Source organism: Lithobates pipiens, unplaced genomic scaffold, assembly GCF_037356315.1.
Source record: "Lithobates pipiens isolate NorthernLeopardFrog02 unplaced genomic scaffold, aLitPip1_a1.2 Scaffold_19, whole genome shotgun sequence".
In the NCBI taxonomy this organism is placed as follows: domain Eukaryota; kingdom Metazoa; phylum Chordata; class Amphibia; order Anura; family Ranidae; genus Lithobates; species Lithobates pipiens.
In genome coordinates, this window is record NW_027507764.1 from 207,981,594 (window position 1) to 208,007,205 (window position 25,612).

Consider the following 25,612-nt stretch of genomic DNA (forward strand, 5'->3'; position numbering starts at 1 on the left):
ACTATCAGTGTACACAATGTGGCCTTCCAGTGAATACTACTATTAAACTCTGGGACTTTTGGTCATCTTTGAGGACTCCACCCTCAGCTGATTTAGTTATTGACTGGCTCAATGAATGGGAGTGGTTTCATCTGGAGGATCACCATAGGATCACCCAAGAGAGGGAGTTGGGGCTAAATAAAAACCCTTCCCGAACCCTTTCCCACTTTATCCAAAGCTAAAAAAAAAAAAAGTTTTGCCTTTACATATGCTTTAAAGAAAACATACTAGATAGCATGGTTTACAGCTGAACTAAAGCTAAATCTAAAGCTTTTCACCACAGCACTTATTTTCCACCATAAACTGTCCTCAGTGTTCCAGGTTGAGTAATGGGCAGCATCATTCATTTTACTTTCTCTGAGACCAGGTTGAAACTGAACAGTGAAGGAGAAGCAACACAGTTTCTCATCCTATCAGCATGCTCCTTATCAGTACATAAACTGACTAGCTGCTCAGCAAATTATCCCCATTCCTACCGGGGCTTACCTGCTGGTTTTGACAGTCAATATACAGTAAGATACATATTTTGGCTCTTCCAATCCTGGAGATAAAGATTTATGGGAAAGTAAACTGCTCTGTCAGGAATGCAGGCTGACATTCTTTCTTTCTATGTTCCAGATTGTAGTTCATCTTACAGAGGATTTACTTTCACGAGCTTCCATGACAGTTGTCAATGGACGTCCAACATTGACCATCAACATTTCTACTGCACGGGAACAGTGGCTTGAAGGGATGCTCAGACATGAAATAGGTAGGTGCTAACTTCTGATCTCTAGCTTGACTAACATTATATGATGGCCAGGCACGCATCTACAATTAAGCTGATAAATATGCCGGCTTGCATCGGGGGAATCTGTATGTTTGTGTCTATGAAGCATGAAGCATTGTGGATACTGGCCTGTCCAGGGGGAAACAACGGTGATCAATAAAGAAAATCCATCCTGTCTGATCAATTGTCTGAGCAAACTTGTTCAGAGATGATCAATAAGGGCTTTGGAGGGGACAGCCAGAAAAGACAAACATTCTCTAATGTCTATAGACACTTTAACCTAGGGGTCTCAAACTGGTGGCCCTCCAGCTCTTGCGAAAACTTAAAGTCCCATGAGGCTTTGCAAGGCTGACAGTTACAAGCATGACTCCCACAGGCAGAGGCATGATGGGACTTGTAGTTTCGCAACAGCTTGTTGGGTCACCAGTTTGAGACCCCTGCTTTAACCCTTTAAATTCCAGAGCCATTTTTGCATTTTGTACACATGTAAAAAAAAATATTTTAGGCCTGAATATTAGCATAAAGCATAGTCAACCAAGACCCCCTGGAAGTTAATGCCATACTAGCACATTATGACAGGCTTACCTTTTAAATGAAGCACTCCAGTAGTGCGCTGTCACTGCTGTGAGTTTCAATCCTCACCCCGTCTTCTTTCTGGCTCCGTTTGAATGGCTGAGCCGAGATGACATCACTCTCACGCATGGGGACAGGAATCACGATCTCTAAATCTCATGAGCTCTGAACTGACGGTACACTCAGTGTGCTCTTAATGCAGAGCTCAGTACGCATGTTACTGGCTGGTGAGTTTATGAATATATCCTAAACGACACAAGTTCAGGAGATATTCACTGTACCTACAGCTAAGCTTTGTACTAGAAGCTTACTTGCAGATAGAAGTGAAAAAGCAGAGCTTACTACTGCTTTAAAACCTCCAAAACATTATATATTTTCTGAAAGAGCAAACCCTGGAGATTAAAACATTGGTAGTTTAAATTTTTATGTCACACAGTATTAGCACAACAGTTTATGGAATGCAACATTTCAGTAAAGATGCACCAAACTTAATTTTAGGGCATGCAATTTTCAGCTTTTGGTGCTCTCACAATTTGAATGACAATTACTCAGTAATGTAACACTGTACTCAAATTAATTTTTTGTTCTTTTTTTCCCACAAATAGAGCTTTCTTTTGGTGGTATTTGATCACCTCTGGGTTTTTTTATGTTTTGCGCTATAGATGAAAAAAGACCGAAAATTTTGAATAAAAACGCATTTTTCTTAGTTTTTGTGATAAAATGTAGCAAATTATTAATTTGTCTTCATAAATTTTGGCCACAATTTATACTGCTACATATCTTTGGTAAAAATAACCCAAATTAGTGGATATTATTTGGTCTTTGTGAAAGTTAGAGAGTCTACAAGCTATGGTGCAAATCATACAAAATTGATCACATCTGATGTGCTGGTGGCCGATCTCATTTCTTGAGACCCAAACAAGCCAGGAAAGTACAAATAACCTCCAAGGTATTTAGTAAGAGGCATGGTGAGCTTTTTGATGTTGTCATTTTTTCCCACAATTCTTTGCAAAATTAAGATTTTTTTTCACAAAATTGTCATTGTAATAGGTTATTTCTCTCACATGGCATGTGTATACCACAGATAACCCCCCAAAATAAATTTAGCTACTCCTCCTGAGTATTACGATATCACATGTGTGGGACTTTCCCACAGCCTAGCCACTCAGAGAGGCCCAACATGCAGGGAGCGCCATCAGGTGTTCTAGGAGCATAAATTACACATCTAACTTGTTGACTATCTATTACAATTTTGAAGGCCCTGGAGCACCAGGACAATGACACTTGACACTGACGTGGCACTGATGACATATGGCACTGATACGTGGCACTGATGACACGTGGCACTGATGTGGCACTGATGACAGATGCCACTAATACGTGGCACTGATGACACGTGACACTGATGACAGATGGCACTAATATGTGGCACTGATGACAGATAGCACCTTATACGTGGCATTGATGACACGTGGCACTAATACGTGGCACTGATGACAGATGGCACTAATACGTAGCACTGATGACACGTGACATTGATGACAGATGGCACTGATACGTGGCATTGATGACACATGACACTGATAACAGATGGCACGTGACACTGACAGGTGGCACTGATGACAGATGGCACTGATACGTGGCATTGATGACAGATGGCACTAAAATGTGGCACTGATGACATGTGGCACTGATGTGGCACTGATGACAGATGGCACTTATACGTGGCACTGATGACAGATGGCACTTATACGTGGCACTGGGGACAGATGGCACTAACAGGTGGCACTGGGGCAAATGGCACTGACAGCTGGCACTGGGGACAGATGGCACTGACAGGTGGCAGTGGGGACAGATGGCAGTAGAGACAGATGGCAGTGACATTGTGAGCACTTTATTTTATGTTTTTTTTTTTCCTACTCACGCCCGATGCAGCCGTTCATCTTTCCCTCCTCACACGCTGTCTGTGTGAGGAGGGAAAGCCGGTGATGAGAGATGATCTCAGATGTTTACATATGAGATCATCTATCATTGGACACGCCGATCGCGCTGTAAATGGCCGCTGTGATTGGCCATTTACAGCGATCTGTGACTGGCTGTGTCCAAGGGACACGGCCAGCACAGAACTTCCTCGAAGCGCAACGCGGAAGTAAACAGGAGGATGTCCAGGGACGGCCTACTGGCAATTGGCGTCCGCGCTGCAGCCGTCTTTCGGCTATAGCGCGGACACCTAGTGGTTAAATAAAATATCAAAGATGAGGTTGTACAGAATAAATAGATACCCAAAAAGCCTTGCATGCACCCGTGAAATGGCAACAAACTTTCATACCCTAAATTTCCCATTGGTATCGCTTCAAAAGCCACTACAGGCCTTTAGTTTAACGTAAACCAAAAATAATGAGCCTAGAATTATTAATCTCACATATACATGGCAATATGTAATTTTTAGAACAAGTTACATGTACATTTACATAAGTATATGCATTTACATGGAGTCATTTAAATGCTTGTGTGTTACTTTCATTTACTTATGTCAGATAGGGGACCAAAAGTCCCTATGTGGTATGATGTTGTGACAAGTTCTCTTAATGAGACAAAAAGGATGGGGAGAATGAGGTGCCAGAACCACCAATAGTGTAGCACCGTTTATTAGGTAATGGACATAAAAACATAAGTAATGCATTTACAGAGTTTCCAAGGTGACATGCATGCATTGTATCAAATGAGTGCTGGCGGAGATGCAGGGAGCTGTGAAAACACGCCGGGAATTGCCTCGATTACACAGAGCTGTCTGAGAGCTGTCAAGCCTGAAAGTGAGTTGGCTAGTAGGAACACGTTTCGTAGGCAAGGCCACGACTCCTTCATCAGCCTCCTGGCTAAGGTGTCCTCTAGGTTTAAATGAGTCGCATTTAACCCCATAGTATCCAGGGATGTGGAGGAAACTGCAGTGGGGCTAATAACAATATATTGTATCATTAAAAACTAACCTTTATTAACCACTTGCTTACTGGGCACTTAAATCCTCTTCCAGCCCAGACCAATTTTCAGCTTTCAGCGCTGTCACTCTTTGAATGACAATTGCACAGTCATGCTATACTGTACTCAAATGACATTTTTATAATTTTTTTCACACAGATAGAGCTTTCTTTTGGTGGTATGTAATTGTTGCTGGGTTTTTTATTTTTTGCTAAATAAAACAAAAAGGACCATACATTTAAAAAAAAAAAAAAACGATGTTTCATAGTTTGTTATAATTTTTTTTTTAAAACAGGTAATTTTTCTCCTTCACTGATGGGCACTGATAGGCTGCGCTGATGGGCACTAATAGGTGGCACTGATGGGCACTTATAGGTGGCACTGATGAGGCAGCACTGATAGGTGGCACTGATGGTTGGCACTGATGGGTGGCACTGATGGGTGGCACTGAAGGGCACTAATAGGTGGCACTGATGGGCACTGATGATCACTGATGGGTACTGGTAGGCACTGGTAAGTGACACTGATAGGCAGCACTGATCCGTGGCACTGATTATGAGACACTGACGGGCATTGATTGGCAGCACTGGTGGGGCATTGATGGGTGGCACTGTGGGCACTGGTAGGTGGCACTGGTAGGTGGCACAGTGGGCACTGGCAACTGACACTGGTGGGTACAGAAAATGCAGCCGCAGCTTTCTGTGTCAGGCCGGTAATCGGCTTTTTTTTCCCCTCACGCTGACACGCTGTAAACAGATTACCAAGCTTCTGTTTACATCACGTGATCAGCCATCACTGACTGACAGCTGATCAAGTGGTAAGAGGCCGGGATCGACCCCTTACTCGGATCTGTGATCAGCCAAGTCGGCTGATCACAGAGAACGCTGCACGTGACCCCCCAGGGTCCCTGCTGCGCGTCCCTGCTGCCAGACAGCACTTGCTCAGAAGGACGTCCATGGACACCCTCCCAGGAATTAAGGCCTGCCCTGTAGCCATCTTTCGGCTACAGCATGGGCGGCAAGTAGCTAATAACCAGAACTAATAAAACAGGAACATAATCATATGGCAAGCATTGTAGATAAAAGATATTTCAAACATATATGTTTAAAAAATATATCAAAAGATATAAAAAAAAATATTTAGGAAAATAATACCACTGAAAGGATCATTTGATGAAAGTTATCATATACCTATTAACATGTGTGGGGGAATATTCCTATATAGATGGGAACCTATAAATGGTAAAAGGTGATCATATCTATGAATAGTTTCTGAGGTGTCTATATTCATGTAAAAATAACCAATAAAAATGCAAATAAAAATAAAGATAATTTTTAAGTATACATTATCGTGTATAAGACAAGACATCAGGGATTCAAAGTGGTTGTTTGAAAAGACTATTGGGCAGAATACATGTATATTATTGACCCTGAATGTAATGGAGAACCCAAAAGGAAACACAATAACTAGAAATCAGAATCCTGATCCAATAGAACCAAGGAACAAAAGAGTGAAGAGTCAGGGATATACATTTATGAAAGTTACTGTATTATACTCAGATGTATTAAGGCTGGGATTAATAACATAGACACTAGGGATGAGCTTCGTGTTCGAGTCGAACGTACGTTCGACTCGAGCATTGGCTGTTCGTCCGTTCGGCGAAGTCCGAACATTTTGGTCCGCTCGCGCCAAATTCGTGTGGCGCTCACGGCCCACAATGCACTGCGATGGCGCAGTGCATTGCTGGCTCATGATTGGCCAAGCATGCACTGTGACCCCACATGCTTGGCCAATCGCAGTGCCAGCAGCGAGGAGAGCCATGATTGGTCACAGGCAGGATGCCTGTGGCCAATCATAGCTCAGGCTGTGTAGTGCACGCCCCACACTATATAAGGCCGCCAGCGCGGCGGCCTTGTGTAGTGTGTTGGCATCTGAAGCAGTGGGTGTTCTGTGTACCTTCAACACAGTACACACCGATCGTTTTCGGCCGATTTTCGATCTTGCTGTTGTGTAGTGGTTATTGTCTGCGTGCCCTGACCGCAGTATACACCGCTATATTCACCTCACCTATATAGCTAGTGATCTATCTGTTATAATAGAGCTTGCAGTCAGTAGTGTTAGGAGATAGTGCGTGCTGTCTGCGTGCTCTGTACCCAGTACATACCGCTATATCCACCTACATAGCTGTTCTCTATTTGAGCCCACTTGCCATCTGCAGGAGTTATTGGAAGTTGTGTGTGCCTCCAGCACAGCACAGTATACATCTGTATATACCCCTTTATCTCTGGTGTTCTCTGGTTATTGTCTGCGTGCCCTGACCGCAGTATACACCGCTATATTCACCTCACCTATATAGCTAGTGATCTATCTTTTATAATAGAGCTTGCAGTCAGTAGTGTTAGGCGATAGTGCGTGCTGTCTGCGTGCTCTGTACCCAGTACATACCGCTATATCCACCTACATAGCTGTTCTCTATTTGAGCCCACTTGCCATCTGCAGGAGTTATTGGAAGTTGTGTGTGCCTCCAGCACAGCACAGTATACATCTGTATATACCCCTTTATCTCTGGTGTTCTCTGGTTATTGTCTGCGTGCCCTGACCGCAGTATACACCGCTATATTCACCTCACCTACATAGCTAGTGATCTATCTGTTATAATAGAGCTTGCAGTCAGTAGTGTTAGGAGATAGTGCGTGCTGTCTGCGTGCTCTGTACCCAGTACATACCGCTATATCCACCTACATAGCTGTTCTCTATTTGAGCCCACTTGCCATCTGCAGGAGTTATTGGAAGTTGTGTGTGCCTCCAGCACAGCACAGTATACATCTGTATATACCCCTTTATCTCTGGTGTTCTATAATAAAGGCATCTGCAGGAGTTAGTGGGTGTTGTGTGCCTCTAGCACAATATACACTACCCAACAGTTTTTTTACCCAACTCCCTTCAGGCCATTACCATGTCTGGAAGGCCAGCAAGGAGAGGCAGACAGGTGCGAGCCGATAAAAGAGGGCAAGCAGGCTCTGTGTCTAGAGACAACAGTGCTGGTCGTGGACGCGGTGCATTGTCATCAGCACGTGGCCATGGGACACGCTTGTCCTTCTTTTCGGCAGCTGGACCGCAACATGCCAACGACTTGGTAGAGTGGATGACCAAGCCCTCTTCATCCTCCTCATCCTCTCTCACCCAGTCATCAGTGACTCCTTCCCTAGACCCACCACGTCCTCCTGAGGAGTCTCCTGAACTCTTTGAGCACAGTGTTGGGTACATGCTCCAGGAGGATGCCCAGTGTTTTGTGGGCTCTGATGATGTCACTCAGCTAGAGGAAGGCAGTAGCGTGAGCGCAGAGAGAGGGGATGCTCAAGAAGGACAGCAATCTGGCAGTCATGTTCCACAAGCTGCAGCATACTGCCAGGTTTGCTACAGCGATGAAGAGGGAGGGGATGATGAGGGCACTGACTCCACGTGGGTGCCTGGAAGGAGGGAGGAGGAGGAGGAGGAGGAGGCACATGTCCAACGAGGCAGGATGCCCTCCGGGGGGCCAGCTTAGGGGCAGCACACCGACTGAATCACACCGCAGAGCTCCGCCTGTGCAGAGCGCTGCCTCTGCGCGTTATTCTAAAAGTTCTATGGTGTGGGCCTTTTTTGAGACGAGTGCATCAGATCGCACCGCTGCTATTTGCAACATATGTCTCAAGCGTATCTCACGTGGCCAAAACATCAGCCGCTTGGGCACCACATGCTTGACCAGACATATGTTGACCTGCCATGCAGCTCGTTGGCAAGCGTACCTCAAAGACCCACACCAAAGAACAAAGCGGACCTCTCCTTGCTCCTCATCAGCTGGCATCTCCAACCCCACTAGACCTTCAGTCCTCTCTGAAACCTGCTCTGAGAGGAATGAAGGTGTAGAATTAGGTGTGTCACAGCCAAGTGCTTCCGGGAACTCTGCTAGCGGTACACCCACGTCCGATTATAGCAGGCAAATGTCCCTGCCCCAGCTGCTGGACCGGCGAAAGAAGTTCACTCCCAGCCATCCACATGCCCAGCGGTTGAATGCTAGCTTGGCTAAATTGCTAGCACTTCAACTGCTGCCTTTTCAGTTGGTAGACTCGGCCCCCTTCCGTGAGTTTGTACAATGTGCGGTTCCTCAGTGGCAGGTCCCCAAACGCCACTTTTTCTCACCGAAGGCGATTCCGGCTCTCTACCGGCATGTGGAAGGCAATGTCCTTGCCTCGCTGGACAGGGCGGTCAGCGGTAAGGTGCATATTACCGCTGACTCATGGTCCAGCAGGCATGGACAGGGACGTTACCTGTCTTTCACGGCCCATTGGGTCACTCTTCTGGCAGCTGGGAAGGATGCAGGACAAGGTGCAGTAGTGTTGGAGGTTGTTCCGCCACCACGCCTCCAAAATGCTACTATTGGTTGTGACACACCTCTCTCCTCCACCCCCTCCTCTTCTTCTTCCTCCATGGCCTCTTCCAGTGCTCTGTCCTCAGAACCAGCGGTGCTTCGTAGGCGTTCCAGGGGCTACGCAAGTACGCAGGCAAAACGATGCCATGCCGTGCTTGCGCTGGTTTGTTTGGGGGACAGGAGCCACACTGGGGCGGATGTTTTGTCAGCTCTGCAGGGGCAGGCCGAGAGGTGGTTGACGCCACGCCAGCTTAAGCCAGGAATGGTGGTTTGTGACAATGGCACCAACCTCCTCTCCGCCCTCCGACAGGGACAACTGGCCCATGTGCCCTGTGTAGCTCACGTCCTTAACCTGGTGGTGCAGCGGTTCTTGGGCAGGTACCCCGGCTTACAGGATGTCCTGAAGCAGGCCAGGAAAGTCTGTGTGCATTTCCGCCGTTCATTTAATGCCTGTGCTCGGCTGGCTGAGCTCCAAAAGGAGTTGAACCTGCCCAAGAACCGCCTTATATGTGACATGCCCACCAGATGGAACTCAACATTGGCCATGCTGCAGCGGCTGCACACGCAGCAGAGGGCCATCAATGAGTACCTGTGCGACTACGGCACCAGGACAGGGTCAGGGGAGCTTGGTTTTTTCTCACCACGCCAGTGGGGCATGATCAGGGATGCATGCACTGTCCTGTCACCGTTTGAGGAGGCCACAAGGATGGTGAGCAGTGACAGTGCATGCATCAGTGACACTGTACCTCTTGTCCACCTCTTGGAGCATACGCTGCGTGGAATAATGGACAGGGCACTTGGGCAGAACAGAGGCAGGAAGAGGAGGACTTCCTTGCCTCTCAAGGCCCCCTTTATCCAGACAGTGTTCCTGCTGTGCCACCCATCACACAGGAAGAGGATGAGGAGGAGGAAGAGGAGGAGGAGGATGATTGTGTCAGCATGGAGGTGGAGGCTGGCACTCAGCATCAGCATCAGCAGCAGCAGCAGTCTTGTAGGGATGATTTACAGTCCCAAGAAACACGTGGACTTGTACGTGGCTGGGAGGAGGTAGCTGCGGATCATGTTGTCCTTAGTGACCCAGAGGACTCCGGACCGAATGCCTCAGCTAACCTACGCTGCATGGCCTCCCTGATCCTGCAAAGCCTGCGGAAGGATCCTCGTATTCTTCGGATCAAGGAGAGGGACCATTACTGGCTGGCCACTCTCCTTGATCCACGGTACAAGGGTAAGGTTGCCGACCTTATCTTGCCATCACAGAGGGAGCAGAGGATGAGACATCTCCGGGAGGCCTTGCAGAAAGGTCTGTGCAACGCGTTCCCAGAGACTGGGAGGTTACAAACTCCTGGTCCTGGACAACGTGTTGCTGATGCATCGGTCAGAAGGAGCGGTGGAGAAGGTGGCCGTCTGACTGATGCTTTCAGACAATTTTTTAGTCCGCAGCCCCAAGGTATGATCGGTTCCAGCACCCATCGCCAGCGTCTGATTTACATGGTGCAGGAATACCTAGGGGCAAGGTCAGACTTGGACACCTTTCCCACCGAAAATCCTCTGGCTTACTGGGTCTTGAGGATGGATCACTGGCCAGAGCTTGCACAGTATGCAATTGAGCTACTGGCCTGTCCTGCATCCAGCGTTCTTTCGGAACGCACCTTCAGTGCTGCTGGTGGCTTTGTTACCGATCACAGGGTGCGCCTGTCCACCGAATCAGTTGATCGACTGACCTTCATCAAGATGAATCAGTCTTGGATCACCCACAGCTACCAAGCACCTGAAGCTGATGTAACAGAATAATTTTTTTTGAAATATCACATCCCTTCAAGACTGCCTATGCTGATGCTGAGTGACTGTCCTGTTATGTTGATTGTCTATCCTCTTCCTCCTCCGCTGATATGTTGGAAGAACATTTCTGGTTCTGGTTGATGCCATCAGCCCAATTTTTCTGCCCCTGTTTAACAGGGGCGTTTAAGTACAATTTTTGATGCAATGCTTTGCAGCAGGGCTAATTCCTGCAATCAAACAAGAGTATATGGGAGAGGTTGCAGTGTGGTGGCACCAGCACCAGTGCCTAAGGCCCAATTTTTCTGCCCCTGTTTAACAGGGGCGTTTAATTACAATTTTTGATGCAATGCTTTGCAGCAGGGCTAATTCCTGCATTAAAACTAGAGTATATGGCAGAGGTTGCAGTGTGGTGGCACCAGCACCAGTGCCTAAGGCCCAATTTTTCTGCCCCTGTTTAACAGGGGCGTTTAATTACAATTTTTGATGCAATGCTTTGCAGCAGGGCTAATTCCTGCAATAAAACTAGAGTATATGGAAGAGGTTGCAGTGTGGTGGCACCAGCAGCAGTGCCTAAGGCCAAATTTTTCTGCCTCTGTTTAACAGGGGCGTTTAATTACAAATTTTTGATGCAATGCTTTGCAGCAGGGCTAATTCCTGCAATAAAACTAGAGTATATGGCAGAGGTTGCAGTGTGGTGGCACCAGCACCAGTGCCTAAGGCCCAATTTTTCTGCCCCTGTTTAACAGGGGCGTTTAATTACAATTTTTGATGCAATGCTTTGCAGCAGGGCTAATTCCTGCAATAAAACTAGAGTATATGGAAGAGGTTGCAGTGTGGTGGCACCAGCAGCAGTGCCTAAGGCCAAATTTTTCTGCCCCTGTTTAACAGGGGCGTTTAATTACAATTTTTGATGCAATGCTTTGCAGCAGGGCTAATTCCTGCAATAAAACTAGAGTATATGGCAGAGGTTGCAGTGTGGTGGCACCAGCACCAGTGCCTAAGGCCCAATTTTCCTGCCCCTGTTTAACAGGGGCGTTTAATTACAATTTTTGATGCAATGCTTTGCAGCAGGGCTAATTCCTGCAATAAAACTAGAGTATATGGCAGAGGTTGCAGTGTGGTGGCACCAGCACCAGTGCCTAAGGCCCAATTTTTCTGCCCCTGTTTAACAGGGGCGTTTAAGTACAATTTTTGATGCAATGCTTTGCAGCAGGGCTAATTCCTGCATTAAAACTAGAGTATATGGAAGAGGTTGCAGTGTGGTGGCACCAGCAGCAGTGCCTAAGGCCAAATTTTTCTGCCCCTGTTTAACAGGGACATGTAATTACAATTCTTGATATAATATTTCACAGGAGGGCCCCTTCCTGTGCCCACCCAGAGTAACGGTGAGGACTTATAGTGTTGTGGCACCAGCACCACAACCACCAAATGTCAATTTTTCTACCACTGTTCAACAATGGCATGTAATTACAATTCTTGATATAATCATTCACAGCAGGGCGCTCCAGCGCCCACCAAGAGTCACTTTGAGGGCTTACAATGTTGTGGCAAAACCAACACCTTGTTCCGCCATTTCTGCAGAGCATATAGGGCAGGCCCCTACTTTCAAACATCCAACTTACAAACATCTCCTACTTGCAAACGGAAGGAGACAACAGCAAGTGAGATGAAAAAAGATGGACGACAAAACAAATTATACAGGGGTGATAACCCTTCCCTATGTTTTCCAAAAAGCTTAAAAATAGTTTTTTGGACTGGAGCTACACTTTAAAAATGTACCAGTTGAAAATTACAAACAGATTCAACTTAACACAACAAACCTACACAGTCCCTGTCTTGTTTGCACCGCCTGTATACTGCTGTTCTGAGTATATAGGGCCTGGGGGCCACACGCATTTCCTTTTTTTAATATGGGTACAATGTTCCCCTTAATATGCGTACAAGACCCAAATAGGCTGGTAATGGGCAGGGAGGGCTACCCATGCCATTTTTCTCAATGATTTTCAACCATATTGCAGGAACCAGATATAACATTAAAACCGCAAGCAGTTTTAAATGGTGTTATTTCCGTTTAATGTCATTTTGTGCAGGGACTGTTCTAAACACGGGAAACACGTGGCACTTCACAGGCATACTACAGACACCCCCCAGGCACCATATTTAAAGGAATATTTCACTTTTTTTTTCACTTTAATCGTCATTAAAATCAGTGCTCCCGCCAAAACGGCCATTTTTAAAAACATTTTAGGCATTGACCCATGTCCCCTGGGGCAGGAGCCAGGTCCCCAAACCCTTTTTAGGACAGTATCTTGCATATTAGCCGTTAAAATTAGCACTTTTCATTTTGAACGTTCGAGTCCCATAGACTTCAATGGGGTTCTAACGTTCGTACGAATTTGGGGTCCGTTCGAAAGTTCTGGTGCGAACCGAACCGAGGGGTGTTTGGCTCATCCCTAATAGACACTATGGGGCACGAATATTGGTTGTGACAAATTTACTGTATCTACGAGTAATAAAGATCAATTGCAAGCAAATTGCCAGGGACAGAGAGACATAGGCCAATGTGGTGTTAAATGGGTCTAAAATCAGTCCAAACAGAAAACTCTATGTGAGTGTAATGTGTAACTTGGTCTAATTAGATATATTTTCACTTGAAAAAACTGGATAAAATTGCATGAAAACAACGTGTATGCCCAGCATTACTCCCCAGCATGTCATAGCTAAATAGCTCTGAACCAGCAGGAAAAACAAAATTGGTCCCACTATGCAATTGAAGTGGTAGTAAATTCTGAATTAGCACTTGTACCTACCGGTAAGCCTATAATAACACTTACCTGTAGATACTGTAAATATCTCCTAAACTAACCTACAGAGCCTGTGCCAGAAACAGCAGCTCCCGTGCGCATTTGCGGGAGCGTCGTCATCGTGCTTCTGGCCACTCATGTAACCAGAGGCCGCGATCCCGGAAAGGTAGACCAGGGGAAGATGGAAGCCGTCTCAGTGGTGACATTGCGGTGCTGGAAGGGCTTCGTTCTAAGGTAAGTTTATCATAATGTGCTAGTATGCAACTCACTTTGCCTTGTAAGATTTATTTATTTTTTTTACCATTTAAAACCATTTATAATTTTTTTTTCCATTTGGCAATTATGTGCCACTTTGTGTTGGTCTATTACATAAAATCCCAATAAAATAAATTTAATTTTTGGTTGGAACATGACAAAATGTTGAAAAATTCAAGGTGTATGAATACTTTTTCAAGACACTGTATATTCTCTTCTGCAGATCGAGAATGTGTGAATGCAGAACATATTTCATTATGGCCACTGCGCGCTCATTGTAGGGATTGCAGTTTTTTGTGTTTATTGGTTGTATTTAGTGGTTTTCAAAATTATATTCCCACTTTACAAGACAAGAGCTGCTATCAAATGTAAAGTACTTTTTTGCCACATAATATATGAAATATTACATAAAAATATTTTGGCTACTTTACAGCCAGGAGGTAGCTCTATAGTCTTCTTTCACATGTGAAGCACTGTATTATATTCAGCTATGCTGAAAGAAGCCCATTGTTAACAAAACTCAGTAGGGGACATGTATCAAGTCTGCCACACAGAAAGGTAATGCTGAACAGGAGACAGATTTATGATAAACCTGGCTATGCGTGTCTGGAATTGTGTCCGATGCCTAATGAATCAGCTAAAATTCAAGCTGTAAGTGGCTCTGTTAGCACCACCCAGATCCACAAAAGTAGATTTTCAATCCACTTTTGTCAAAGGAGCCAGGTAGAAAAATGTTGGCTGAACATGGACTGCAACCAATTAGATTGGGTATTCAGCAGCCTGTCAGAATACACTAGCTTTCAGGGGCAATTCCTTCATTTTCATGCTGTTTAGTGTGATTGGAAGACTCTTTTAGATTTCTATTGTTCAGCCCACCAACTGAACAAAAAATAGTCTAAAATTGCAGCTTGATGCAAAAATTCCTCCCTCTGCAGCTCTAAATTAGCACTGCAAGAATATAAAAACCTGCCACTGAACACTTCCTAATTGTGTGTTTATAGTGAATAAATATCTGTCTCATCTACAGTGGTAAATGTATTGCAGACCCTTGCAAACATGTCTTAATTAACACCCTAGGATTTGTGGTGCAAGGGTTCGCAGATACACAATACCTCAGCTGCTCCCTGTTTGTCTTCTATGATACTCTAATATTATTTGTATCTTTTATATTATTATGTAGCATTTTTTGACCCATTTATGTTTAGTCTTCAATTGTGTTGCACATTTTGTTGATTCCGGTTATTACATTTTATTGGCATTTCACCAGTGTCTGTTTCATTCCCAGTCCCTTTCCAGTTCAGAATTGACACCCATAGTATTGGACCTTTCCTTTTCCATTCTCCAAAGGCAACTAAGAAATGTAAGTTCCTACATGATGATCTACATTTTCATCTCCACCAAATGCACTTTAGAATGGCTGAATGTCATCAAAGAACAGAGACTCAGGATGCTTTAAAAAAGCCACGAAGAAATTTATGAAATTTGGATGTAATTACTGAAGTGGAAGAACCTTGAGAGATACTCAGATCTGGAGACCAAGATGCGCAAATATGTACAGGAGAATAAAGAACACCTAATCCAGAAAAAAACCTCAAACTTTAAAGAGACATCTCAGACTTTGAGACAGGAAGATTCCTCCAGTGGTTCAGAAGTGGTTCCGTCACATTTGGGGGAAGCAGTGGGATTTGCTTCCTCCTTAAAAGTAATCTAAACCATGCTCTCAGCGTCAATTAAGTACTTGTCCATCATTATAGAGTGATCTGCTTTTTCAATGGGCCATAATCAGTATGTAGGAGGCTTGCCCCTAGTCCTCTCCAAAAGCCCCTGTCCTGGTTGCGTCTGTCACAATAACCAACAATCACATCTCCCTTTTAGCCAAATAACCCACCCAGAATCCAGCAATAGGGAGAAGAGAAAAACCCTGAAACCCTTATAAGTCCTGGAAAATAAGCCTAAAAACGGACATAAGAACCCTGTTGGCAATCTCAAAATGGACCATTCCCCTGGATATTGGCATGTCCGTAAAGCCCCAAGACCCAGATCTCCAGCAGTGGCCCACCATCACAGCTACAGCGAATCTGAGAGGTCCCAGAAACCTCACCAGAACAACACTAAAGCAATATAAGCCATGATGCCATTCCACACAAGGAATTGTTAGCCACAGATGCTCAAGAAAAATATATTAAAGAGGGAGCTCGCCCTAAGGACCCCCCCACCCAAGGAGGTTTTTAAGGGACCCCTCTCGATGGTCATAAAATGGGGTCTAGAAAGACCAGACAAGGTTCTAGAGGAGGCAACAAAAAGATTCAGATGCGAGAACTCCACTCCACCCGATCAACCATGAAGATTTTGAATTTATCATCCAGTCCTCTCACATATCTGGAGCTATCTTTATTATACAAAGGGTTGAATTTCGCCTCTTCTACTCCACCAAACCTTTTTCATTTATTCCAGACGAGGCTAATACATCCCTAGATCCTCAAGGGCCAGTTGATATGTGTATTCTAAACATTCTACATGAGCTGTGGACCGAAAATGCCTCTGAAGACCTCCTTGACTTGAGTTACCTGGACATAGGCAAGTCAAAGGAGATGGTCCACACTGATTTTAAACCACCTTCCAAATTCATCCTGTACCAGGATAAAGGCCCATAATTCTTTGGTTTACAATCAATTCAAAACTGTATGGGTACAAAAAAACAGACAAAGTAGGTGAGGTAGTCATATTAAACAAAGAGGATTATATGGCTGAAACTCACAGATTATTATCTGATCAGAATATCAACATGCAGATCAAACAGAACACGCTTTCAAAGAAAAACTAAAAAATCTAGTGGAGAAGGCTTCATTAGAGGGTGTTCTAAACCCCAATGAACACTTTTAATGTCTGGAATTCTTTTCCACTCCATACTTCTACCTACCCAAAGTCCATAAGGACCCTCTTCAACCACCAGGTAGACCTATCGTGGCATCAATAGATGGATTAACCAGTCAGCTATCAGATTATGTAGATCACTTCCTCCAACCAATAGTTCAACAGCTCCCTGCTTACAAAGGCAATTCCAGCCATCTCCTTGAGACTATTATTTATTATAAATGGGACACAGAATACCAATGGATTTTGCTAGATGTAACATCACTATGCACATTGATTCCACATGATATGGACCTCTTAGCTGCACAATATTTTTTCTACAGACAAGACCATCTGAACCCCATGTAAGCAATTGAGTTATTCTTACATCACAACTATTTTCAGCTGGAGCAAGACTTTTTTCCTCCAGACTCGAGGAACAGCCATGGATGCCAGCTTTGCTCCCAGTTATGTGAATTTATTTATGACATACAGGGAGGATCTATATATCTGGGCTCACAATCCCTTTTCTCATCATCTGGCATACTACAGCAGGTATACAGATGATGTGATTGTCATCTGGCATGAAGATACCAACATGATCTAAAAATGTTTCCACTACTGTAACAACAACCATTTTGCGATACAGTTCACTTTAGCCACTGATCCCAACAAGCTAATATTTCTTGATCTCTTGAATTATTCCATGACCAAGACCTAAGGATTTGCTTCAAGCTGACCATGGGAAAATCCTATCTGCACAAGAAGAGTTGTCATCACAAAAAATGGATTGAAAACATTCCCTACAGCCAATTCTGCTGTTTAAAACAGAAATGCAGTTCTATCGAGAACTACTAAACCCAGAGTTCGATCCTTAAACAAAAATTCTTGGAAAAAGGCCACTAGAAAAAAGATATTGATCAAGCTATTCAGAAATACCTCAATGAGTACTGCCACAGTGAACATGTACAACCATAATCCGCCCCCTTCTAAGAAGGGCCCTTTCTTTATCACCCAATTCAACAACAGGCATTGGCCCATCAAGAATTATCTTAATAAATATTGGGGCATCATTTGCAGTGACCCAAAACTACAAAAACACATACCCTAAACCCCAACTTGGTGTTTAGGAGGTCACAATACATAAAAAATATTATTACTCCCAGTTGGATTCAGACAAAGAATAAGGACTCCCGAGGTTCCATCCCAAGGGTGTTTTCCCTCCAAGGGATGTACCACTGTTTCAAGAAAAAAATTATTTACATGTGCACAATGATGCATGGTCAAAAGACCTTCTCTGATTTCCGGGGCATTAAAGGAGAAGTATAGCCAAAGCTCGTTTGGCTGTACTTCTCCTGTGCATCACAGGAGTGCAGTTCATTTTGCACTCTTGTGACCCATTTCTGCTCTCTGCTGATGTCACAGAAATCAGTCCAGACACCACGTCATCCTGACAATGGAAGTCAGGATCCACCAGGTGCCTGGACTGATACCCCTCCCAGCGAGCCACTGAGAGCCTGAGACAGCCACTTCCCGCCCCTCCACAGCTCAGTGCTCCAGTGAGCGTGGAGGAGCAGAGCAGAGGGAGAGCTGCTGATTGACACTCAGCAGCTCTTTGCTCGGGGACAGTCAGCAGCTCCTTGCTCGGGGAGCTTGAGAACCGAACCATCAGTGGTGTTCGATCGCTTGGTTCTCAGTGCAGAGGCACTGGGGGACAGATGCAGCAGCGGACCGATGCTGTATCCACATAGGTAAGTATGAAACTGAAAAAAAATCCTATACTTCTCTTTTAATTAATTTCTTACCTGTTCCACCAATTATGTGGTTTATTTAATCACTTGCCCCTGCAAAATGTGTTAGAAAGGTCGCACTTTTAGATCACTCTGTACTAGATTCAAAGAACATAGAAGAAGCCTTAAAAGAAGAATATCCTAAGTTTAGCTCATCATGACAGGAATCCATCATTGGTCAGAGTAACGGCGATCCAATTCATATCCAATTCTCTACCTGAAGGAGAAAGATTAAAAAACGATGTGCATATGAGACCTTTTGGATTTTTAAACTTAACAGCCAGAAGGTCTCAATGAAGATTTGGAAATTAATACCATCCTTTAGCTCTTCCCACTTTCCTGTCACCATCCTATTCATTATTCATCATTATATTGTCCGCCTATATTCATACACCACAAGATAATAAGTCAATACAAATTCATAGCACACCTTGTAACAACTTTATTTGTCTCATGGCTTGGATAGCAACTTTTGGTAGTACATTACATTAATCCATTTAGCAGTTTTTAAGGTTATCTCTATTTTTCATAACCATCTGGTGCTCAGTTAAGGGTTGAATTCTATTATTACTTTATAATTATTATTTGAAAACATTCAGGAAAACGCACACTAAACATTTTCTATCTAATATTCCCATTTCATCATTTAGACAAACATGTTGGTTATACTAAATAATCCTCTTGTGACCAGGATATAAACTAGAACAGATTTTTATTTTCACCAACAAACCTCAATTGCCCAGCACATTCCAGGGTGTTGTCGTTGAAGGAATGTGGGAGTAGGCACTGTTTCTATTTTTACTTCTATGTGATTCTATTCTGTAATATTGCTTTAGCTTTAGCTTTAGCAGAATATGTTCACTGCAAATTCATTCACTTCTTCCATCCATTGTTCTCTTGTGTGTTCCTCAGAGCGACTTGCTTATTGAATGATATATTGCAAAAACAGATGGTTTGCAAATCATCAATTGCAACCAATTAGGACTGCAAACCAATCAGGAAGGCAATGCTGAAAAGTAGTGCATGAACAACTTTTTCTGCGTTATGGTGCAATTTGCAGCCCATTCAGGTGTAAACCAGTATTAACTGTTAATAAACCCAAAAGCAAACCTTTATTATATGTCAGCTTACCAATTCTTAGATGTGATGGCTACATTACTTTACTAGGCTTTCTTTCTTCTATTTTCATTTGGTGATCCAGCCAGTAAGTCTGTCTCTTGTAAATGTATCAAGTACACAGGGATGAGTCAAACCATTCAACACTGGCAGGGGTGCTTACAATGATCATTTTTATTTATTTATGAAAAACCTTTATCCCAAAAGGAAACAAATAATATACCTGCTTATAAAGTATTAGTTGGGGTTTTGCTTCAATTTGTTAGTGTATTTACATCTGCTAATGCATCTAAAACTAACAGAGGGTAAAATCCTAAAAATAAAATGAATGCCGCCACACAGCTAATGATTGGTAAGCTGTAATATATTATATTTTTGGTTTTGGGTTTAATACCGCTTTACCCACTTAAAGAGGAAGTAAACCCTGATGGGTTTACTGCCTCTTTTTTTCCCTGCAAAGGTAAAGCATAATGGACTACTATGCATCGCATAGTAGCTCATTATGTGTCACTTACCTGACACAGGAGCCAGCGAAGTCGCCGCTGTCCCCTGTAGTCCGCCGCATCCATCTTGCTGGTGGCGTCTCGCAGCTCCGACGAATGACAGCGGCGAAGCCGCGATGACGTCACTCCCGCGCATGCGCAAGGGAGTCGCGTCTCGCAGCTCCGCCGCTGGCATTCGGCGAAGCCGCGATGACGTCACTCCCGTGCATGCGCACGGGAGTCGACAAATTAGGCAGATCCATTCTTGGACTTGCCGCATTTAGTGCGCCTGCACGCCGCTGTCTACGGCGCATGCGCCGTAGACAGCGGTGCCCATTTTCGGGCAAATATCTCCTAAACCATATAGGTTTAGGAGATATTGCTTGGACCTACAGGTAAGCCTTAATCTAGGCTTACCTGTAGGTCAAAGTGGTTTGAAAGGGTTTACTTCCTCTTTAAGGACCAGAAGGATTTACCCCCTTAATGACCAGGCCATTTTTTGCAATACGGCACTGCGTCGCTTTAACTGACAATTGCGTGGTCGTACGAAACTGTACCGAAAAAAAATGTATGTCCTTTTTTCCCACAAATAGTGCTTTTTTTGGTGGTATTTAATGACCTCTGCGGTTTTTATTTTTTGCGCTATAAACAAAAAAAGAGCAACAATTTTTTAAAAAAAGCAAGATTTTTTACTTTTTGCTTTACTAAATATCCCCCAAAAATATATATAAAAACGACATTTCTTCCTCAGTTTAGGCCTGTTAGGTGTGACCTCAACAAGTCACCTATTTGTCAGGTTATGTTACCGTTTCCCAATTGTTAGTTAGAGTTCTTATCTAAGCAAAGAGACACGGAGGTACTCAGTATTTCTGCTCAGAAGTCCGTACTTAACTCTGACTCTGAGGCTCTTTTATAGACAGAAAAAGGCAAGCATCAGCAATGTAAAAAAACAACAATTTGCAAAGAAAAGGCAATTCTCCAGGTGTTATCAGCTGATAAGACAATCTTCTGGGCGTAGACTGCTTTTTAGGGCTGATGTGGCCTCTTCTTATGCGTACGTGACTAAAGATGATGAGTCCTTATTTTACTGAGAAGGATAAAGACAGACAAGTATTTAGTAAAACATACTGTCAACCATTTTGTTTCCACATACCTTGATCCTTACATTTCCCCCTTTGACATCACCCCTCCCTCTTGCCCTGGGTCCACCTGAACAAGTTCTAGTCGGCCTATATCCAGAGTACTCTCCCTGACCGCGAGTTGTCAGAGGGGTATACACCCATCCCCCTGGACAGTACCAACATCTAAAATTCAGGAAGAGTGGCTTTTCTGCAAGATGGGTGATGTCAAGGATCTAAATCCACCTATCTTCACAAAAGTTCCATCTTTTCCGCAGCATTTACCTTGGCTTTCTTGCAAAAGCACATGAGCAGTTTACTGTCTCGCTGGTATTTGTTCTAATTATGTTAATGCTACTGTTAGCAAGATCAGTATAGTTTATAGGAACTGCCATCAGTGGTATACTTGCTGTGCTGGGGTGTAATTTGCTACAAATCCAACATTTCTCATATCCTGACTTCTGGGCATAAGCATATTTAAACTTCAGTAATAACATTTTTTTAGAAAATCCTTCATCCTTGTGTATTTTATTCTGTGAGGTAACCAAACTATTAGCCAGGATTACTGAAACAAAAAAGAATAAAAAGATACATGTTGTCATTTGCCAACTGGCTCCTTTTTACAGTGAGAAGCGTGGATCCAGGTAGGTTTCCCTTCCAATTTCACTGAGGTTGCTGTAATCAATAGCACCTGGAAAGGACCTTCAAACCTTGGTTCCAGTGTCTTCCTGGTATGTTTCTTTACATACACATAGTCTCCCGGTTGTAAGTCGTGAGTACCTGTGACAGAATTAGGGTCTGGAAGAGAAGAATACACACTCTTGTGGATTTTAGTCAGACGCTGTTGCAACTGTATTACATACGTAGTTAAACTATCACATTGCAATTGCATACTTTGAGGAAAATATAAACCTAATCTAGGTGCACTTCCAAACAGTATTTCATATGGGGATAACCCGGTTTTTCCTGTTGGGGTGTACCTAATAGAGAACAAAGCTAAGGGTAGGCACTCAGGCCATGGTTTGTTCAACTCCTGCATGGCCTTTTGTATTTTCAGCTTGATTGTACCATTTACTCTTTCTACTGATCCTGAACTCTGTGGGTGGTAAGGAGTATGAAAACTTTGTTGAACCCCTAACATTGCCATCACATTTTGCATTATTTCTCCCGTGAAATGTGTCCCCCTATCTGATTCTATTGTTTCTGGGAGACCAAACCTAGGTATCAGCTCAGTAATCAGTTTCTTGGCGGTGGCTTTTGCCGTAGCTGATTTTACAGGATAACTTTCGGGCCAGCCTGAAAATAGGCAGATGCACACGAGAACAAATTCAAAGGGGCCGCTCTTAGGCATTTGTATGTAGTCAATCTGCAGTCTCTGAAAGGGATATTGGGCCCGGACCTGATGTTTACGTGGGGTTTTCACTCTCTGTCCTGGGTTATTAATCAGACAGATTTGGCATGCAGCACAGTAGTTCCTTGCAGTACTACTGAATCCAGGGGCTAGCCATCCTTGGCTTACAATCCTATACATAGAATTGGAGCTGACATGAGTGGGTAAGTGGACAGCCGCTGCCATTGCGGGGTATAGAGAAGCGGGTAGACATATTTTGTCTCCTTCTCTCCATACATTGTCAAGGCCTGGTGCAGCTCCCTCCTTAACCCAACGGTCCTTCTCAATAGCCCCTGCTTGTTCCTGTAGTTCGATTAGCTGCTGCCATGTGGTTTCGGGCATACTCACCTGTACCGTGGCTAAGGTCTCAGGGCTTACTTCCCCTAGAGCTGCCTTCTTTGCAGTTAAATCTGCAAATGCGTTTCCTTTTGCCTCAGTTGTTTTTGCGCTCGTGTGTGCCGCTATCTTCATGATGGCTACTCTTTTAACCTTTTGAAGATTGTTCAGGACTCTTTTGATTCCTTCACCATGTTTAACAGGTGTGCCTGCTGCTGTAAGGTAACCTCTAGCTTTCCATATTTGGCCATAATCATGTGCAACTCCGTAGGCGTATGCGGAATCAGTGTAAACGTTCCCTTCTTGTCCCTCCAAGTGTTCTAAGGCTTTCTCCAGAGCGGTTAGTTCCGCTTCTTGTGCCGACATGTGTGCTGGTAGTGACTTTGCCTCAATTACCTGTGTGTCCGTTACCACAGCATAACCTGTGTGATATTTACCTTTGTCATCGGCAAATCTACTACCATCTATGTACAGTGTGTGTTCTGCATTTGCAATGGGTATGTCTGTGACATGTGGGAACCCCGTGGTTTCTTGTTCCATAAGTTGAAAACAATCGTGTTCATCAGATGTTATGTCCTGAAACGAAAGTGTGTCAGAATCCTGAGTATCCTGTGCTGTGTCTACACCATTATCATCATTACTCCCCCTTGTCAAATCTGTCTGTAATGGTAAAAGCTGTGCTAAGTTAAAAGAAGTGCATCGCTGAAAGGTAACATTGGGGGGTAGGAGCAAGGTGCATTGTAGACGCAGCTGCCTTGCCATTGATATGTGTTTTGGCTGGACCTGTGACAAGATGGCGTGTATGTCATGTGTGGTATGTACCACTACAGGATTGTCTAAGACAATTTCTGAGGATTTGTCAATGATAATTGACACTGCTGCAACTGCTCGTACACAGGACGGTGATCCTCTAGAGACAGGATCGAGAGCCGCCGAGAAGTATGCTACCGGCCTTTGTTTGATGTGTTGTTGTGTCAACACCCCTGTTGCGTGTCCCGTGATTTCAGCAATGTACAAATGAAATGTTTTGGTATAATCAGGGATCCCGATCGCAGGTGCCGAAATTAGTAACCTTTTTAAGGTGCTAAAAGATTCATGACCTGCTTCTGTGAGTACATAGGGTACTATTTTCAAGCAATCATATAATGGCTGCATCAGAGAACTGGCATGTGGTATCCATTGTCTACAATATGACACCATTCCCAGAAACATACGAAGTTGCTTAAAGTTGCGTGGGACATTCATTTGTCTTATGGCCTGGACTCGGTCTTCAGTGAGGTGTCGAGTACCCTGGGATATACAGTGGCCCAAAAAGACAACCTTTTTCTGACATACCTGTAACTTAGTTCTATTCACCTTGCACCCTTTTTCAGCCAGGAATTGTAACAATGAGAGAGTGGCTTTTAAACAAGTATCGTTATCCGGACAACATAACAATAGGTCATCTACATATTGCAACAATACACAAGTGTCAGGCGGTAGCCATTCTCCTAACACTGTCTGCAGGGCTTGTGAGTATAGAGTTGGCGAATGCGCCATCCCTTGCGTCGTAACCACTTATGGGTATGGTGTCACGGGACGTCATGTGTGGAGGGACTACTGAATCAGACAACAGACTGCGTGACGCTCCTGTGTCAACCAAACAAGGAATATGTTTACCTTCCACCTTCATCAACATGTGGAGCATTTTGTTCTCTGATTCAGCTAGGACCGGGGCAAGTCATGCCGTATCGTCCCTATCGTTGCCACTCCTCTGTCTGTTGTCCCTCTCGTCTCTGTCCGTGCTTCCTTCCTGTTCGTCTTTTATCCTTTTTCTACAATTTCTTTTTATATGTCCTACCTTGTCGCAGTAATAGCAGGTAAGAGGTCTACGGGAGGAGTTCCCTCCTTCCCTAACCCGGGCAACAGTGTTAACTCCCGGTGTCCTCCTAGGTTTAGTTTCTGTTAGATCAGCTTCGATACCTTGTGCTTTCTGCAACAGCGCTCCTCTGTCCTGTAAGGCTCTCCATTCAGGAGTACACGTCTTTAGTTTGTCACCTATTTGTGGTACTAATCCTTCCATAAACTGTCGATTGAAAGCCCTAATGGTGATGGGTAGGGCTAAATCTAGCCCTTCGTCAGCCATCATGCTTTCCATATTAAGGTAAAATTCGGTAACAGTCTGACCTGGGGCTTGTTTTATGGGCGCCGTTGAGCCCCTTTCCCGCTGTTTCTCTTGGCAAAATTCTCGTAACTGAGCAATAAACAGGGGTCTAGAATCTATATGACGAGGATGTACTCCTGGCGGGTCCGTGGCAGGATCCCCATTCGGTCTAAGTGGGGTAAGTTTAGTCATGAATTGATTAAACATTGTCAGTGTCATTTTATGTCTACATATATCTTCCCCATCTTGCCAAGCTGCTTCATGTGTGTCCAGCAACTGTGTCACAAATCTGCAGAAGGCGGCGGGTTTTGCTACGGGATCAGGAGCATTCTGTACCAGTGCCATAAGAGTGTTAGCTGTCCAAGGTGCCCATGCCCTCAAGACAACTTGTCGAGTCACCGTAGGCGGTTCTCCTTCCTGCCCGAAATTTGGATTATTCACTTGTATTACCCTAGTCCGACTATGGACTGGAGCTACGGGCTCTGGTCTTTGAGCGCCGCAGTGCACACATTCCTGTGCCCAGTCTGGGTTCTGGGTACCGCATACTCGGCATACCCACCCTCTTCCTCTTAAGGAAGGATAAAGTTTTGGTCTTTCATTACCTGGTGTGGTGGTGTTATAAGGAGGTGGAGTATCTCCCGTATTTACCCTATCGCCGGGAGCAGAAGGAAGACTTTTGTGTCGGACCTTCATATCCCATCCACCCTTTTCCTGACAATACTCCCATCCCTCCTCTTTAGCCCTGTTGGATACCTTAATTAGACATTGTATTTGTGAT

The 25,612-nt window shown here is 44.3% G+C and overlaps 1 protein-coding gene across 3 annotated transcripts in view; it reads left to right on the forward strand.

The window, feature by feature from the left end:
• The window catches only part of MATCAP2 (microtubule associated tyrosine carboxypeptidase 2), an 88,028-nt gene that overhangs the window by 50,392 nt on the left and 12,024 nt on the right, over positions 1 to 25,612 (forward strand). For all 3 annotated transcript variants that reach the window (XM_077491664.1, XM_077491665.1, XM_077491663.1), the window contains exon 4: positions 658 to 790. In XM_077491664.1, coding sequence (XP_077347790.1) covers positions 658 to 790 — 133 coding nt within the window. The remainder of the gene's footprint in view (positions 1 to 657; positions 791 to 25,612) is intronic.